This window comes from Miniopterus natalensis, chromosome 16, assembly GCF_054644295.1.
Source record: "Miniopterus natalensis isolate mMinNat1 chromosome 16, mMinNat1.hap1, whole genome shotgun sequence".
Taxonomy (NCBI): domain Eukaryota; kingdom Metazoa; phylum Chordata; class Mammalia; order Chiroptera; family Miniopteridae; genus Miniopterus; species Miniopterus natalensis.
This window is the reverse complement of record NC_142096.1, coordinates 7,938,762-7,957,304: the sequence shown is the minus strand read 5'-3', so window position 1 is coordinate 7,957,304 and position 18,543 is coordinate 7,938,762. Positions and strand designations below refer to the sequence as shown.

The following is an 18,543-nucleotide window of genomic DNA, read 5'->3' as shown; positions in this document are numbered from 1 at the left end:
GCAGAACCTTGCAACATGAGGCCTACCTGTCGCCTCCTCGGGAATGCTGGAGGCCGGCTGGCCTCTGTTCTTAGCCATCAGAGCTGGAAATTCTGGCTGGGGGCTGGTGCTGCAGCCCTGTGGGTGGGTGGCTGGCCCCCGGCTCTGCAGCCCTGTGGGTGGCTGGCCCCGGCTCTGCAGCCCTGTGGGTGGGTGGCCCCGGCTCTGCAGCCCTGTGGGTGGGTGGCTGGCCCCCGGCTCTGCAGCCCTGTGGGTGGGTGGTCCCCGGCTCTGCAGCCCTGTGGGTGGCTGGCCCCGGCTCTGCAGCCCTGTGGGTGGGTGGCCCCGGCTCTGCAGCCCTGTGGGTGGCTGGCCCCCGGCTCTGCAGCCCTGTGGGTGGCTGGCCCCCGGCTCTGCAGCCCTGTGGGTGGCTGGCCCCGGCTCTGCAGCCCTGTGGGTGGCTGGCCCCCGGCTCTGCAGCCCTGTGGGTGGCTGGCCCCCGGCTCTGCAGCCCTGTGGGTGGCTGGCCCCGGCTCTGCAGCCCTGTGGGTGGCTGGCCCCCGGCTCTGCAGCCCTGTGGGTGGGTGGCCCCGGCTCTGCAGCCCTGTGGGTGGGTGGCCCCGGCTCTGCAGCCCTGTGGGTGGCTGGCCCCCGGCTCTGCAGCCCTGTGGGTGGGTGGCTGGCCCCCGGCTCTGCAGCCCTGTGGGTGGGTGGCTGGCCCCCGGCTCTGCAGCCCTGTGGGTGGGTGGCCCCGGCTCTGCAGCCCTGTGGGTGGGTGGCTGGCCCCCGGCTCTGAACCCCCCCGCACTCACGGCCCCCTCACGCCACACAGCCCCTGCCTCTCCTTCACTCACACACCTCAGCCCCTGCTCGTCAAGGAGCTCTTTTCCTGTGTCAAACTGCATTTCATCTGCCAGCAATTCTGCTTACTGCCTGTTTTTATTCCCCTTAGTAGGGATGGAGGGAAAATAGGTCATCTTCTTTCAAAAAAGAGTAGTCAGAAGTCCCCCAGACATTTCTGACACCTGCCTTTCTTTTTTCATCTCTTTAGTTGAGAACCCTACAGTCTTTCTGCCCTTCATCTTCCAGTCGTTCCTTTCTCTTCTTAAAATATGGTATCAGAACCGAACATAAGAATAGGTACCTGGCCTCTCTGAACTTTCAGGGAGGGTGCTGTGTGAACTTCACCCAGTGTGCTCCTGTGCAGACAACGGACATGTTTCTCTGCCCAAGTTGCACCCACAGAGAGTCTGTCAAGCCAAGTCATCTTGCCAAGGGCAAGGCAGCTTCCCAGGGAGGGTAACGGTATAATTACAAGACCGAGTCCACACTCCACCCCAGGAAGTGCATTCTGACAACGTTCAGGCCAACAGCTCGCCTTCTCAAAGCTAATAACCCCACCTCACCTACAAGCACTTACATGTCTCATATCCGTAGGACATACCTCCTGGTATCATCCCAGCTTCTGCTGATTCATACTCAGTTCCTGTTCCTTCAAGACGCTCAATTATTTTTAGTTCCCCACTTTCTGAAAACTAGTAGATGGAACATGCAATATTTATGTCAAGTAGTCATTCAGAAATTCGCTACTAACTTAGTTTCAGATAAACAAATACGTATACAAAATGCCTTCTGTTTGCTCAGTGCTGTGGGAGGCACAGGAGAGGAAGACTGTGGTGCCTGCTCCCAAGGGGAACTTTCTAGTGTTTATCTAACCGTGAGCTACACCGCCACCCACGACCTACATGACACAGCTCCAAGGACAAAACCCTGCTGGGTTACCTGATGAGTTTGTTTCTTTAAGACCATGTTTGGGCTGCATTTTTATGAACCTGCATTAAATGTCTTGTCCTACCCTGACCTCCAATAGAGTCCCCAAGTTATTGTCCAATTTAGACTTGATAACGTGGCTGAAGCAATTCCCATTGTCTCTTCTGTGGGAGCAGGTGGGTGCAGACATCCGATCAGAGGGCAGGAGATAGATGGGTGCAGTGTGTAGCAACTCTGCTTAATAATGACAGTGTACTTGAAGAAGAAGCACCATTTAGCATTTCCAGAGATGTGGCTGCTTTGCTCCCCATTTATATAACTTGTCGCGTCCAAGAACGGACAAGAGAGATAGTGTGAAGTAGACAGTTGGAACACACATCAAAAAAATACATCTTCTCTCGTGATCACGTTGAGAATGACCAGTTTCGGTTTAAAGAATTTTGAATAGCTTCCTAAATCCCTTGCTGCTGAACAGAAAAGCAGACAAGGAAACATCAGGAAGCAGGGAACGAGCTGTCTTCCCCGTGTTTTCTGGTGGATAAATGATGTTTTTATTGATTGAAAGCTTTCCCAGTAGCTTCCTGTAGAGCTTTCAAGCGGCAATATTGTCTAGTGGTTACGGGCCCAACCCCTAACTCGCCTGAGCTTCGTGAACTCACCAGCTCTGAAACATGGGGCCGGTTATTAATTTTTCGGTGTCTCATCTTCATCTGTCGCAGGAGTAATAATAGTGCCGACCCCACAGGGTTGTTGAGAAGATTTAATGATTTTTTTTTTTCATGCTGAATACAAGGTGTCCTATAACACAATGCAGAGAGATAAGTTATATATATACTTTTATATATATATATATATATATACTATATATATATGTGTATATATATATAATTTATCTTTATTGTTGAAAGCATTACAGGTGTCTCCCTTTTTCCCCATTGACCCCCTTCTACCCCATACTCCCTGCCCCCCCGGGCCTTCACCACTCTACTGTCTGCGTCCATGGTTATGCATAAACGCATATAAATTCTTAGGTTAATCTCTCCCCCCCCCCCCCCCGCCTTCCCTCTGGCAGTCGTCAGTCTGTTCCATGCTCCTACAAGTTATATTTTTAAAGATGCCACTCATAGTCCTGACATAATCCTATTAACTATTTTTTGGTTCTCATGGCAACCTGATAAGAATCTATCTGTGCCAGGGACAGATTGGCTGAGCTGGAGAAAATATAGGGAAATGCTTAAACACGTCGCTTCCCGGGGTCAGGCCGGCCCGCACGGCTCTGACACGCACGCCCCGTCCACGGCGCGCTCTCCCCGGGCACCCAGCCCCCGGCCTTCGCTTCGCTGAGATTTCTCTTCTGTAAGAAGAGCATGCGGCTTTTTGATAGAAAGCTATTTGCAAAGGAACAGGATGTTTTTTCTGCAGCCGTGATGTGTGTGGCATCAAAGTTATTGACTGAGCTGGAAAATAGCTTAATGATGTCTTCGGGGCTTCTGCTTCCCTGGCAGCCTGAGCCTTGAGACGTGTGTGATTGGGACTCAGTATGACCACCTTGACGCCCCTCTGCGGGGACTTGGGTTTGATACAGGCTGGAAGAGCTTGACAAAGAGCCGCTTCTCCCTTGGGCAGAGTGACTGCCCCGGGAACACCCGCCCTGTGAATCCGCGAGTGGAGCTCTGGGCAGCCTCGCTCACGGAAGGGAAGGCTTTCATCACTCCTGTCCCTCCTGTCACCACCTGGACGGCCTAGCTGTCCAACCCAGAACCAGAGAGGAGGTATTTCTCCTAAACGCCACTCTCCTGAACTGACTGGCATAGGGTTAAATTGAAAACTACTTGATAATGAATCTCACAGACCTTGGGTTTTGCTTACAAGTGGAATCAAAGCATCACCCCACCTCTGCATCTGTTCCGCAGACAGATTTGGTTGAAAATTGTTTGTTTGTTTGTTTGTTTGTTTGTGTCACACCTTTTGAATTCTGTCTCGGGGACATCTGTGGGAGTTACTACTCTCCCAAGGACAAGGTCATTGTCAGTCAGGGTCTTTGGCTACAAGTCCTAGTAACCAACCTGCTGTCACTTAAGCAAAAGCACACTCTGGAGGTCATGGGAATCTCACAGACCAAAGGAGCCGTCGATGCCCCAGGCGGCTGAGGGTAGCAGCCAGCGTAGTCCTGGGCGGCCTGCAGCAGGAGCTATCTGTGGTCAGGGATGCACCCTCCGATCACTTTTAATTTTTTTGTCACTCTGCCAAAGATTCAAATTCCTGGGAAACAGAACGCGGTCTCTTGGTTAGGGAAAAACAGGACACATGCCCAACAGGCTTGTCAGATCACCTCCCGTGGGCGAGAGGAGTTTCTTTTTTTTAAAAAGAAATATGTCTTTATTGGTTTCAGAGAGAGGAAGGGAGAGAGAGAGAGAAACATCAATGATGGGAGAGTCATTGATCAGCTGCCTCCTGCGGGCCCCCGGCTGGAGATCGATCGAGCCCGCAACCCGGGCATGTGCCCTGGCTGGGAATCGAACCAGGATCTCCTGGATCCTAAGTCGAAGCTCACCCGCTGAGCCACGCCAGCCGGGCTCTTTCTCCAGCTTGATTGAGACCAGGATTCGTGAGCAGTCGCAGGAGAGGGAGATGCAGACGACAGCGAGCTGTGCACTCGGGTGAAACCGGAGTGTGGAAACTAGAGAGCTGGAGAATGGCACCTCTGGCTGGGGGAAAAAGCTGGGGGAGGGATGACACTGTCAGATCATGCTCATATATTCACTGTTGCCACATCCCACCCCCCACCCCCCCAACCCCTTTATCATTGAATGAGATTTAGGGAAAGGAGACATCCAACATTTCCAAGTACCCAGCCTGGAAGCCATCAGTCATTCTGTGTGCAATGGGAAATACAACAGGGCCCCCTTCTCCACGGGGGACATGTTCCAAGACCCCCAGTGGATGCCTGAAACTACGGATAGTACCAAATCCTGTATACACTGTGTTTTTCGTTTCCACTCTCTTTGGCATATCCAAATTGCCAACGTTCCTACAATTGCAATTTGGGGCCATTGTTAAGTAAAGTAAGGGTTAGCTGAACACACGCTCGGTGATGCCACGGCAGTCGATCTGATCGCTGAGACGGCTACTATGTGGCTAATCGGCAGGTGGTGTACACAGTGTGGATACACCGGACAGAGGATTATTCGGGTCCTGGCAGGACAAAGTGGGATGGCACAAGATTTCATCACGCTACTCAGAATCGCACAGAATTTAAAACTCATGAATTGTTTATTTCTGGAATTTTTCATTTAATATTTCTATACCGCAGTTGATTGGGGGTAACTGAAACCGTGGAAAGTGGAACCATGGATGAGGGGGGACTACTGTGTTAATAAACTACCGAGAATGACAATAAATACACAAATGCATGACATGCAATATGCTAAGAGGTTATGTCCTAACGTCTTTGTCACTCTTATTCTCAAATTTCAAGTTTTGCCTCAGACAAGGGAAAGAAATTCAAGGTATAGTTCTTCCTTGATCAATATCAAATTCAATTTGGTAACTATCGATTAGCGATTGCCTCTGTGAAGGGAGGAACAGGGATGGTATCTGGGGAGAGGTACCGAGCAAGTGTTACAGGCATCTGTGAAAAGGCAAAATTCTGTGGAGCTGGGCATTGGGTCAGTGTGTCCATCAGAGTCATCAGTGTTGGAAATGTTTTATGATTAATACTTTGTTCTTTAAACCGATAAATACTAACTTAAAAATTTAAATGTGAGAGGCAGTGCCTTCCCCCCACCCACTCCATCCTTACTAATCACCATAAAGAGTGAGTTATTGGGTTTTTGTCTCAGAAAATGTAATTACGTTGTAATGAAATGTTAATGCTCTGCTCTATTCTTAAAGTCACTTGTTCCGGCGATGAGGCTGTGTCCTAACAGAGCTGCTAAATTTTCTTCCAGGTCATTCTTTTAATATTTTATATTCGTCAGATGAGCCGGTGATGACCTGGGGCTCCTTTGTTTTTTTTGCACACAGGACTATCTCTGCAAAAACTCACCATCAGGCTGTCAACTTCAACATCTTCGAGGGCATGGTCTGCCACGGGGTGCCCGTCGCAACCATTTCCAGGGGCAAGGTGGTATATGAAGCTGGAGTTTTCAATGTCGCGGCAGGCGACGGCAGGTATATTCCTCGCAAGCCGTTTGCTGACTATATTTATAAAAGGATCAAGCAGCGGGACCAGGTGAGTTGTGCCTACGTGACTGTTCCCCTGGGCGGGACTGTCACCCTCCCGGATGTTGTGGGTGCTATTGTCAGACACACTCAATTTAATACATTCCTGGATGTCAGAATTGACGTGAAAGCTTCCAAATGAATATCAGTGTTGGATGGTTGTGTTTTCCCTTATAGATAATGTCTATCCAGGGTCTCCTGATGGACCAAGTCGGGTTTTCCCAGGCTAGATCAGGACCTCTGGGGACTTTTGGCAATTAGGTTAGTCGGGGTACTCTCAGAAGCAGACACCCACATGAGTAAAGGGGTGACATTTTTCCATTAGGGAAAACACGTGTGTGGGAAAATGGGAGGGAGGGAAGGAGGGAAGCCTGGGAGAGCCCTCAGACTGCAGTCCAGGTCTGACTCCAGTGGAAGACAGAGGGTCCTTAACTCCAGAACCCCACCCCCAGCTGCCTGCTGGCTTCCGTTCCCAACCTGCCCAAACAGGATTCTTGATTCTCAGGGTCTACCACCACCCACCCGCCCGCTCAAGTTTGCTTCTCCCTTAAGGAAAAAAATCTAAATCAAACTTTATTTGATAAATATAACATAATGAAACACATATTTCAATTCTATGTAAAGAGCCCCTTAACGAAGAGTTTAGGGGATGCAGGAAGGAAAAATAAAAGAAGAAAAAATAAATAACTTGGATAGTCAAGAGCATCTTAAAAGAACAAAACCAGCTTACGTGCCATTAATTCTTTACCAAAAATATAGCTCTTTAAACTCAATGGATTATTATTTATAGGATTTTTGTGTGTTTAGCGTTTGTAGCTTACACAAAAACTTGGAAGTACATTCTTTAAGTCATCTCTTTTTCTCTGTTTTCACTTAATAAGCAACCTAACCCATTCTGGAAAATAAGGGTCACATTGCATTTTATAGAGAAACAGGAATAACTTCATAGAGCAATGCGTGGTTTCGGAATGCTGATGCCAGAGCTTTTAAACTGAGTTGTATCTTTGCCTTTTAGATAAGATAAAATTGAGTGGTTGGCTGATCTGGTCCTCAAAATGGGCATTCTCCATTTCTGAAATAACAGTTTGTTAATGTCTATCTCAATCTGGTAGCTCAGAGAAAATAATGTTTTTAATAGCCATATAACCCCATTTTTCTTCAAACTGCTTGCTAATAATTATTAAAGGCGATACCCACGTTGGGGCCAGCTCATTTTGGCTCATGAGAGACACCTGTGGGTATCTCGTCCCAACTCCTCGTTCAGTGACGTCACTTTGGTAGATTGAAACCAGATGCAGTGGAAGTATTTACACCACAGAAATAGGCAGGTGCTTTAAATCAGAGCTTATAGAGTGGTGAAAAAGGGAAAGGGAGAGCTGGTTGTCAACATTTACAGGCACTCCACCACAGACAGGGACTTTCTAAATTCTCTCCTTTTGTGTTTTATCTAGCCATTTAACATTCCTTCAGTAAATATTTATTAATGAACAATTATGTGCCAGGCAGAGTTTAATCTTTATAATGACCCTCCGAAGTAAGTAGTGGTATCCCTATTTTCTGGACTAAGAAATTGAGGCTTAGGGAGGTCACCTAGTCCCTAAGTGGCAGCATCAGAAATCAAATCCAGGTTTTTGTACCTCCAAAGCCAATCCTTTCTACCTCTACCACTGCAGTATACTAATCACCAAGTTAAATTCCTACTCAGACAGCCACGCACCCCCATCCTCAGGATATCACCCCTCCCGGCTCCCCTCCCACACTTAGGGTTCAGTTACCCTCAGACTGGCAGACTTACCAAAGGAGCCAGTCCTGAAATGAGGGGCCCCAGCTCTGTCACACTGTCTGTTAGAAATAGCTCACAGGGTATTTCGAGGCTTAAACGACAACATTTGATGGATTGTAAAACATTAGCAAAATGCAAATCTTCGCTGTTAGAGATCACCTCTATTAAACCCAGGGCTACTCATGTTCCAGTGACTCACTGTCCCCGCAGAGGTCAGTTAAAGGGCACTAGATGCCTTTCAGTTCTCCAGGCAGGTGTGGATTTTATTCTCAGGGAGTCACTGTTCAATTGCTTTGTTTAGTGTTGCGCCAGGGTCTGCTGTTTGGTGTTTGAAAGGTCTACTGTCTTTACCGATATCTTAGTATCTTAGCTTCTGTGGGCAGCCTGCAGCTGGGTCACGGGAAGGATCTTCCGAGGGACCCGCAGCTTCTCCAGCAAGCCCACCTCCTGAATGAGGAGGGTGGGACCCCGGCCTGATGGTCCTGCCTAAATCATCAGTGTTGGCCATCAGTTCCCAAGGATACCCAAGGCAAGACAAAAACATGACAGCTGAAAATCACGAGCTGCAAAGTTTCAAGGGAACTTTTGGGGCCAAAGGGAGATGAAGTGGGAGCCGATGAGGGACACGCAGCACGAAGGCTAGTGTCACAGAGATCTGTCACGTCACTTTCTCCAGTGAGAAAGTGGCTGTGGGAAATGCTGTGGGTTGAACTGAAATATGCCGCTGGGTTTGCTGAGCACAGATGCCAAAAGGAAAAGAGAAAAAGGCAAGACCCTTCGGTTGCAGGCAAGAGAGGGGTTGAAGGAAGGGGGAAATCAGTCCTGGTTGGCTTGGCCAGCCCTGGGTTACGCCTGTCAACTGCATTCAGGGCCCTTTACACTCTTACACGTGTCCCAGTTTGGATGATGAATTATAGGGTCCCGCTAGGTTTAAAGATACATCATGCAGTCTGGCTTGAAAAGTAAACCAGGAGAGGAAAGAACACAGAGACCAAAGACCTGAAAGGGAGCATCCGTGGTCAGAGAGCGGGGTACTGAATGAGTGTCAAGTTTCAGGGCAGATCGGCTCCGGGTAACCACACTGTCCAGGGGCAGGGAGCAGAAATGGAAGGCTGGCCTTCACTTCCCCTCGTCAATATTCTTCAAGACGATGACAGGGTCTAGGGTGAAGGAAAGGACTGTGGGTAGTGAGCCAAATGGAAGTCCCACAAAGTTCCTAACCAGACGCAGAAAGTGGACAGAGGCCCCGAGTGGTGAGCGGAGGGCAGGGGTCCTCCCACTGACTGAGTACTCGGGGTGCGCCCAGCACTGTGCTTCGAGTTTCACAGCTCTAGACACAGCCTCTGTCCTTGGCTTTGCTTCACCCTCTGTGCCTAGGGCTGTGTGCTCAGTAAACATCTACTGAATGAGTGGAGGAAGTGCTTCGGGGCTGAGAAACCCCCTGCGTCTCATAGATGAGTGAGTGGGCTCCGAGGGTCTCAGCTGCCAGTTTCCTACAGCCAGCAAGTGGAAAGGCCAGGACTCAAACGCAGGTCTGTCTTGGTCCGAAGCTCACATTTTTGATTCCCTACAATATATTAGTTTGGGTGGTCAAAATAAGACCTACACTAATTTGTTGTGATTTGTCTGTGGGTGTGTAACACATACACACATGGATTTAGTTGTAAAGAGCCTGTTATATGGTAGGCATTATTCTAACGGCTTGATTTACATTCAGTACTTTCAACATTTAATCCTCACGACCACCCTATAAAGTAGATGCTGTTACTATCCCGTTTACATCAAAGGGCACTGAAGCCTTGCTGAGTCATGTGCCCAGCCCTCGGGTTCCAGGGGCCACACCCTTGATCGCTACCTTCTTGACTTGTCAGTGACTTTGAGTGCCTGTTTACAAACAGTACGGCTCAGCTGCTTCTCATGAATCCCTTTGCTTACAAAGTCCAGATTTCAGCTCTCTTCAGCTCTCTTAATTCTAGCTGGTCCAGCCCAGGGGTCTGCTGCCCGGTCGGTCACCAGAGATGTGAGGTTCTGTAGAAGGCCTGTTACACACAATGGCAATCGGGAAAGTGAGGAAAAAAACCCACAAAAATTGCTAGAATCTGAACTGAAATGACGAGAGTCTTAGGAGAGGTAAACAAAGCACGTCGAAATACTGATGCCTAGAATGACAGACAGGACAAGATGGTAACAGAACTGAGAAGGTGTGAAGATGTGGCAGAGGCCCCGTGAAAGTTGCAGTGGGGAGAAAGGTCATTACAAAGTGTTCCCTGGGCCTTTGTCTGACGCAGGTTGACACCAGCAACGAGTGGGGCAACCCAGGAACCCGAGGTTGCCGGGAATTTCTGTCAAAGGGCAGGGGTTGGGAGGCACGTGATAAATTCATGAGATTCCTTTTTGCTCTAAGAATTTATTAAGGGAGCTGCACTTAGCTTTGAATTCAAGAAGTCAATAAACAAACCACAAGAGAAAAATGAAATGTCCTTTTTCAGACTTGCACACCTACCCCCGTGGAGCGTGAGCCCTACAAGGGAGAAGTTGTTCTACTGAAATAGAAACAGAAGATTCTACATCGGGGCCAGGAAACGGACCTACCCCTGGCCTGGGTGCTGCTGGTCAAGAAACTATGAAATTAGCATTTCTGTCTTCAGAACCATCTGAAGAGTTCATGATCAAGGTCAAAGGCTTCAAAGTGACTTAAGGATGGTCGAGCCAAGGAAAGACTGATCAAAGAGCTCTTGTTGCGGAAGACTTAGATGAGCCTCCAGATTGAAGGAGGCTTGGGCCGGCTAGAGATTTATTCTCTGAGATGTTAGGAAACCGTCAACAGAGCCATGGAGAATTCAATATGAGCAGACCTGTTACTGGGGAAAGTTGGCCCTGCTTAACACAGGGAGTTCAATTTCATGGTCAATGTTTATAAACTGTTATAAGACTTTATCTGGAAAAGTGAATCTTCATATTGTAAAGGCAAATACATTCTAGAACTCAAAGTGAATGAAAAATGAATCGTGTGGCTTTGGGGGCGGGTAATAATTTTTCAGGAAAATTATTTGATAGTATTTTACGGACTTTATTTCACACTTGATTTTTGGAATAATGTTATAGATATGGTCATTTTTGAAAAAAGATTTTAGTGCTTATCAATGTTTCTCTTAGTACTTTGAGCTCCCTGCAAATTTTCTCTTTCTCTCCTTTATCTTTTTAGTAGTTTTTCTGGTCCTGCTATTTCCAGATCGATATCTATTTGGCAGTGGCTTTTAAGCATCTCTCTAACGTCACCTCCACTGACTTCATGAACTCTACATGTTTTCTCAGTTTTGCAATTTTGCTAGACTCAAAATTTTTTAAACTTGTGATACATTTTCAGATGTTTCAGAACAGTGCAGTCTGCAAGACTCTTACATAAAAGGTTGACATGATGGATAGATGTTGGTGTTAATGAGGGACACTGTCAGAGGAGTCGTGTTATGCACGCCCGGTTAGGCTGCCCATTTTCACATGATGATAGCCTGTGTTTTCCTCTGTAAACCCTGTGACTTGAACTGCAAGGCTCTGGGCTGTGCTCCCTTTCGTGACTGAGGGCTGTGAGTCTTTATCAACGCTAGGCAGCCAAAGATTTCAGCTTTGTCATTTCCTAACTATTGAAATTATTCTTGCAATCCAGGGAGTCTGTGTTAACAATTCAGAGGGAGATTAGCAAGAGGGGGAAATGTTATTGGATGCTAGAACATGCTTTTCACAGCATGGGCAGGAGCAGGATTCGTGTTTACTTTGATTATAGCATTTCTTGAGGCTTAGGCTGGAGCTGTGCATCTGTTTGTGAGAGGGAATATTGCACTGAGTTCCTTTTATGTGGTTCAAAAGCAAAGTCAGAGAAAAAGATGCTGCTGTTCTCATCACAGTTAACGGTTGCCAGCCATGGAGAAGCCAGCCTCATTTCAACCCCCCGAGATCCTATTGAAAGAATAATGGCTCTGGGCCTCTTTGGTTTCCTTTCAGAAGCAGTCCCTGGCATTCTCACTGTGGCTTTGCTGCTGTGTAAGGTTGAAGATATAAATGAGTATTATTGGGATGGAAAGTCTCTGTGAAAATTCATTGCTATTTCAAAATTTCACCTTTGCTTATACCAGATTTCTTACTGTGAATTTTTAAAAATCACCTTTTTTAAGGGAAACATTTGTTTAAAAATAGCAAACTGTGACTTTAGATTCTATTGTAATTAATACACATTTAGATCTTCATTGTGATGAATAAACATTTAGATCTCCAGTTACACCCTGTTGTCTGAGTTATGTGCGTCCTTTCCTAACTAGTAGAATCGGGACTCTGGAAGGGTGGTTTTGATTCAAAAACATAATTTCCTGGGTGACATTTGCTTCAGCAACTCCTGGAAATCAGGTCCCTCAGCAAACACCATGTAATCAAATTGGATGCTCAACCTTAGGATGACTCCAAGGTAAGTTATCCAGTCACACTGACAAATGCAGGATCTGAGAGAATTCAGCTGGATCAGAAGGGCTGGAAGATGGGCTCTGTCCCCCGTGCGGCCCGGTTCGTGCTGGGATCCTTCAGTGAGTACAGAGAAGCTGGGCCCATGTTTCTTCTCTAGGTGAACAGGTCAAGAGGGATTTTTAAAAGTGTGGACCAGGTAAAACTCAGGGCAATCGCCGTCTCACTGCAGGCCATCCGCCCCTGACTCACTCACTTAGATCAGGGTGCAGTCGAACATTTGAGCAAGGGAAGCAGGAATAGGGGAGTAGGAACCCATTCGCCCAGCTGTGATATTACTGAACACACAGGAGGAAGGACAGTGAACTTCCCCTGAGGAAGAGCCGCGGGTCTTCTTTCCTCAGGTCAGAGATACCTTAAAATATTTTATTACTTTTCTCCTCTGCTTTGGTTGACAATAGAAACGCCACAATAAGATGACTGAATCCTCGGGGTGGGGAGGGAACAACTAACTTGCTTTCTTCTTTAGAAGCCAACTCTCTCAGCCTGTATGTTCAGTTGAAATATCACCCCCTCTCGGAGGCTTTCCCAGATCCAATGGGGGGCGGGTTAGGTCCCACTTTTCCGTTCCTGGGGAGCAGGGCCCAGCACAGCGCCGTCATCTCACTGCATGAGGATCCCCTGCCCAACTCATCTGCCTCCTCCAGGGCGCTGAAAGCCCACGCGGGCAGGGCCTGTCTGGGTCACTGCAGCTGAGGGCCTGGCAGTTGATTGGCTTTCAAGGGACATTTCATTTTTACATAAAGGCGGAGGTGAAGGGGTTCCTACTACGTTCCGAAATTGGTGTAGATGAAGGTAGTGAGCGTTCTCAGCAGCAGCAGAAACAAATCTTGTGCAGCGTTTTGTGTAAGGAAGAATTTTGTTTACGTGAAGAATGCAGATTCATTGCCACTTTGATGGGTCTAGCTGGGAGAATGGGGCAGCTGTAGGATTCTGCGTCAACAAAGTCATTCGAAATGATGACAGGGGTCCCTTTATTGCTTTTACTTATTGTCACAAATATTTTGCAGAAGCGTGAATTATTGGAGAGTGAGATGTCGACAATAAGCGGAATTAAAATGTGAGCAACTAGTTCTTCCAAAGTCATAAGTGTTTTAAAATTTTATTTTCACAAAAAACAAACTTAAACTGTGGGCTTCATGCCTCCAACTTGTGTTAGGAGAGAGGGAGGGTCTCTGTGTTAAACCTCAGTAGGAAGGCGCTTTCATTCAAGAGGGAAAATGCGGAACAGGCACGGGGAAGGCATCAAGGCCGCACTCAACAGCGACAGGAAGGGCGGACGGACGGAACACCAGCCTCGGCGTGTGGTCCAAACTCTGCTCCGCAGCTTGAGCTGGGAAACAGGAGAGAATGCCTTCAGTCCTCTCAGTGCAGGAAGCTTTGGTGTCTTTGGTGATGTGTGCCAGGCATCGAGCTAGGTGCCAGGAATATGACAATAGGCACAGCTGTGGAAGACAGTTTGGCAGGTCTTCAATGCATTAATAGAGTTATCATATGACCTACCAGCTCTATTCCTAGGTGTCTATCCCAAATAATTGACAATCGGTGTCCAAACAAAAACTTGTACACAAATGTTTATAATAGCATTATTCAAAATAGCAAAAATGTGGAAGCAAACCAAATGTTAAGTAAAGGAAGCCAGACACAAAACTCACGTATTGTATGATTCCATTTATAGGAAATATCCAGAATAAATAAATACATAGAGACAAAAAGCAGATTAGTGGTTGCCAGGAGCTAGGGCAAGGGAGGAATGGAGGGTGACTGCTCAATGGGTATGGGGTGTCTTTGGGGGGGTGATAAAAGTGTTCAGAAATTAGAAAGTGGTGACAGTTGCACAACATTGTGAGTTTATGAAAAGCCACTTTAAAATGGTTAAACCGGTAAATTTTATATTGTATGTGCATTTCACCACAATAAAAAACTTTTAAAAGGGGGGAGGGGGATAGGCACACATAACCATTTCAAATAAGTTGGTGAATGTAAGTGAGGGATTTGGGAGTTTAGGCGGTTGGAAATTTTGAAGGGAAGGTGGAGAGAGGGGAGTTAAAGTGTGTTCCTAAAGACAGGAACACACTTTAAGAAGCCCAGCTGCAGCTCCCCTCAGCCCTCTTCTCAGAGTTTAAAAACCAAGGCCTTGCAGATGATCAGAGACGGACTGTGAACTGGCCAAAGATTATGACTCAGCACCAGCCACTCTGAAAAACGCCAGCTGGGTATGGGAACAGTTTTCTTATTCTGAGTGGTTATAACAGCATTTTCCGCACCCGCAGCCCCCCCTGTGCTCCATCCTGACTGCCTCTGGAGTCACCTACTTGTACCCTCGGCCCACTCCTCACACTAAGACCCTGTGGGCTGGGGGCCCCGGGGAAGTGACTTTGCTCACGGTCATGGGACACGACCACAGAGTCAGATGGGCGTTGAACAGGCTTCTGAGGTCGTGTCCAAAGGCCTGTCCTCTCTTCCGTCCGCTGTCCCTTTCTAGCTGTGTGACCTTGGGCAAGTCACTCAACCTCTCTTAGCTTCAGTTTCCTCAACTGGAAGTGCTAACATTCACTCAGTCTGGTCACAGGGTTATTGTGAGGCTCACAGGAGGTAAAGTGGGTGACATTGGCTTGAAGCCTGTCGCGTGCCAGGCGCATTTTCAGAGCGGGCCAAAGGCGCAGGGCTTAGCCCCCAGCCAGCAGACCGTGCCCAGGGGCTTCACCACTCCCAGCCCCGGGTTCCCCCTCGTACGCGGGACGCGGGGACAGCAGCCCCGTCGCCAGCAGTTCGTCGTGAGGTCCTGCTGAGGCCGCGCGCAGGGAGCAGCCTGCGCAGCGCTGGCCGGGGCGCGCAGAAGGCGAGTGACAAGTGTTGCAACCAGCGCCACCTCCCTGAGTCACCGCGGGCCGGGAGAGGGGCTGCGGGAAGCGACGCCAGTCAGCGCAGCCTCCCACACACCCCGTGACCGTCCCGGCCCGGTCCTGTTGAGCAAGGTTCCAGCTGCGCCCGTCCCAGGCTCGGCCGGTGCCTGCGGCCCCTGCAGAGCTGCACGCGCGGGCTGCGGACTGGGCCCGGGAGGTGGGCGGGGCATCCCTCCCGCAGCGGTGGGCGGGGCTGTGGGCGGGGCATCCTGACCCAGCGGTGGGCGGGGCATCCCCGGCTGGCGGTGGGCGGGGTTGTGGGCGGGGCATCCCTCCCGCAGCGGTGGGCGGGGCCGTGGGCGGGGCATCCTGACCCAGCAGTGGGCGGGGCATCCCGACCCGGCGGTGGGCGGGGCATCCTGACCCAGCGGTGGGCGGGGCATCCTGACCCAGCGGTGGGCGGGGCATCCTGACCCAGCGGTGGGGCGGGGCTGTGGGCGGGGCATCCTGATCCAGCGGTGGGCGGGGCATCCCTCCCGCAGCGGTGGGCGGGGCTGTGGGCGGGGCATCCTGACCCAGCAGTGGGCGGGGCATCCCCGGCTGGCGGTGGGCGGGGCTGTGGGCGGGGCACCCCGACCTTGGCCCGCTCGGCTCCGCCCAGGCCTGGAGCTTTCTGGCGGCCTCTCAGCCCCGCAGCCTGACGTCGGGAGGGTTGCGGTTCTCCACCCTCCCCTCCCCAAGGTCAGTGTTCCTTTCCTCAGTGGTTCACAAGACTCTTGAGTTGCTTTACCCCCTGTGGCCGACTCCCTGTAAGTAACTCTCCAGTCCTGGGAATGCTGGTAACAAGCCGGCTTGCCCTCTCCCTCCCGCAGCTCGCGGCACCCGCCGGTCAGCATTTTCTGGCGCTGCCCGGGTCTGCCGGGAGGGAGAGAGGTTCGCAGCACTGCCCGGCAGGCACGGGCCTAGCCAGCTGGGCGCAGCGGTTAGAGCATCGGCCCTCGGAGTGAAGGGCCCCGGGTTCGGCTCCTGCCGAGAGCAAGTACCTGGGTTGCAGGCTCCATCCCCGGGCCTGCAGGGCGGGTGGGGAGGCAGCTCATCAATGAGGTTTCTCTCTCGCTCTCTCTCTCATCTCTCTAAAAAGCAATGGAAAAAATATCCTCGGGTGAGGGTTTTTAAAAAAGTCTCCAAAAGATGTAGGCACGGCCCTTCCAGGGAGAGGAGTGTAGAAGCTCTTCCGGGGAGTGTACGTATGGCTACTAGGCGGGAAGTGCTGACATTTCAAGAGTTCTGAATAAAAGATTTTCTGGTTGTATTTTTTTGTTTGGCTTTTTCCTTTATTTTTATTTTTTGTAGGTAATGAAGGCAACATGGAGCCTCCTGAACCTCAATTGTAGGATCCTAGAATCTGCCACTATGCCCCCGGATCTGATGGGAAAGGGGGACATGTAAGCATGCGTTGGTGTTTCTGTTTGTTGAAGTTCTTTGAAGGGCGCTGGCTTTACGCTAAAAAGGAAGCACCTTCGAGGAAGAGCGAGGCCTGGTGCGAGATTCAGAGGCCAACAGGCAGTTCCTCATGCACCACAGCAGGCGACACGCGGCCGGCGGGGAGCCAAGCCTGGTGCAAAAGCAGGGCTCTCGTCGCTTCTCAGTGTGTCGCCTGGGGAAGGTGGCGTAACCTGGATTTCTTGATCCGTGAAAGGAAAGTGGTAATGCCCACCCTGTTTATTTTACTGCATCGTTACATCCCATCCTGATGCAGAATATCTCCCATTAAGGGAACATCATCTTCTCAGAAACTGACTTTAAAAATGCAATTGAACACACGATGGCATGTTGGGTTTTTTTCACCTGGAAATATAAAAATCTCTCCACAACTTCCTTGCCAAGAAACAAGTTTCCTTGTCAGCTGTTTTCACCTACTCTTTTCATAACTTTTTTCTCCATAGTCTTTGTAAGCCAGCCTTCGGGAGAGGCATTTGGCTCCCTGACTAATTTGCCTCTCAAACTTGCACCTGCTACTGTGGACTCTACCCCCTGCTGGCCACTGTCGTGATCGGACTGTCAGCGGTCTCAGCGCTCTCACCTTAAGTACTGAAGATCTGAACCATCTCGAAAAAATGTAGGCACAAGAGTCATGATACATACTCAATTTTATTTTACTGTCAGTTTTATTAGACTGGTCCCTTTGTGTTTTTAAGGCTCCCGACATGGTTTTCATTACTTTACTGAAGAAGGATCTATCTGACCCATTCTCGGAATCCATCTTGCTCCCCTCCTAGAGTGTCTTGACCATAGTCTCTTCCTCAGCTATAAACTTGTGAGACTTTTAGGAAAATACTCAGAAGGGGCCAACTAATGCCAGTTGAGGATCATCTCATCTTTTCTTTTCAAGATGGACATTCCCATCAGCTGACAGAACCCTCTGCCGCACAATTGCCCCTTGTGGCCAGCTGCGGATGGGCTCATCCTCAGACCAGCAACCTGACCTGTCCGTCGCCCGGGGCCCTTCACAACCATCCTTGCCTTCCAGTAAAGCACCACGTTGATTCAGGCATTTGGCATCTCTCATTTATAAGGCCCCTCATGGCTCAACTCAGTGTGCTGCTGAGGTGTTGCATCTGGATCCCTTCCTCAGTGCTCAGGGAGCCTCTGCATAGTGACCATTTACTGTGGCTACGCTATAACTCCAAGTTCCTTAGAACAGCTTTCCTCTGCGCTTCAAAAATCCAATTTTGATTTCTCCTGCCCTTTTCATGCCTGCAGTTAGAGCAAACGTGCACCAGAGGATACGTAAAGTTCATCCCATCCGTGCAACTATACTATGACCAACTTATAAAAGGTATTTTCTAAAGAGTTGGCCTGCATACTGTACATGGGGGAATTCAGGGGTGGCGGGAAGTCATTGCTGATCCTTCACTACACTGGGTTGAATTATGTTCCCCACAAAAATATGTTCAAGTCCTAATCCTCAGCACCGGTGAATGTGACCTTATTTGGAAGTAGGGTCTTGGCAAATGTAATTAAGTTTAGATGAGGTCACGCTGGATCGGGGTGGGCCTAATGCAGCCACTGCTATTCTTACAAGAAGAGAGACTATTGACACAGAAGGAACGAAGACTGGCGTGTGAGGACGAAGGCAGAAATTGGAGCTATGCCGCCATGAGCCACGGTAGAGGAGACAAGGAAGGATTCTTCCCTAGAGACTGGAAGGAGCACAGCCCTTCCGGCACCTTGAATTCAGCCCTAACCTCCACAGCTGTGACGGTTTCTGTTGTTTTGAGGCACCCAGGTATGGTCATTTGTTATTGCAGTCACAGGAAACCAATACATTCCCCGAGTGGAAAACTAGATAACAGTGAGGGGGTTGAATCTCTACACTTTTGTCCTGCCTCCGATGGTCAAGCCTCCAAGGTGAATGGAAATGTTCTCATT

The 18,543-nt window shown here is 49.3% G+C and overlaps 1 protein-coding gene across 1 annotated transcript in view; it reads left to right on the top strand.

Moving 5' to 3' along the window:
• Positions 1 to 10,343, top strand: part of DPYS (dihydropyrimidinase) — a 50,349-nt gene extending 40,006 nt beyond the window's left edge. Inside the window, exons 8-9 of the mRNA XM_087825158.1 lie at positions 5,776 to 5,983; positions 10,246 to 10,343. Coding sequence (XP_087681284.1) covers positions 5,776 to 5,983; positions 10,246 to 10,308 — 271 coding nt within the window. The 3' untranslated portion in view covers positions 10,309 to 10,343. The remainder of the gene's footprint in view (positions 1 to 5,775; positions 5,984 to 10,245) is intronic.
• Positions 10,344 to 18,543: the final 8,200 nt, after the last annotated feature.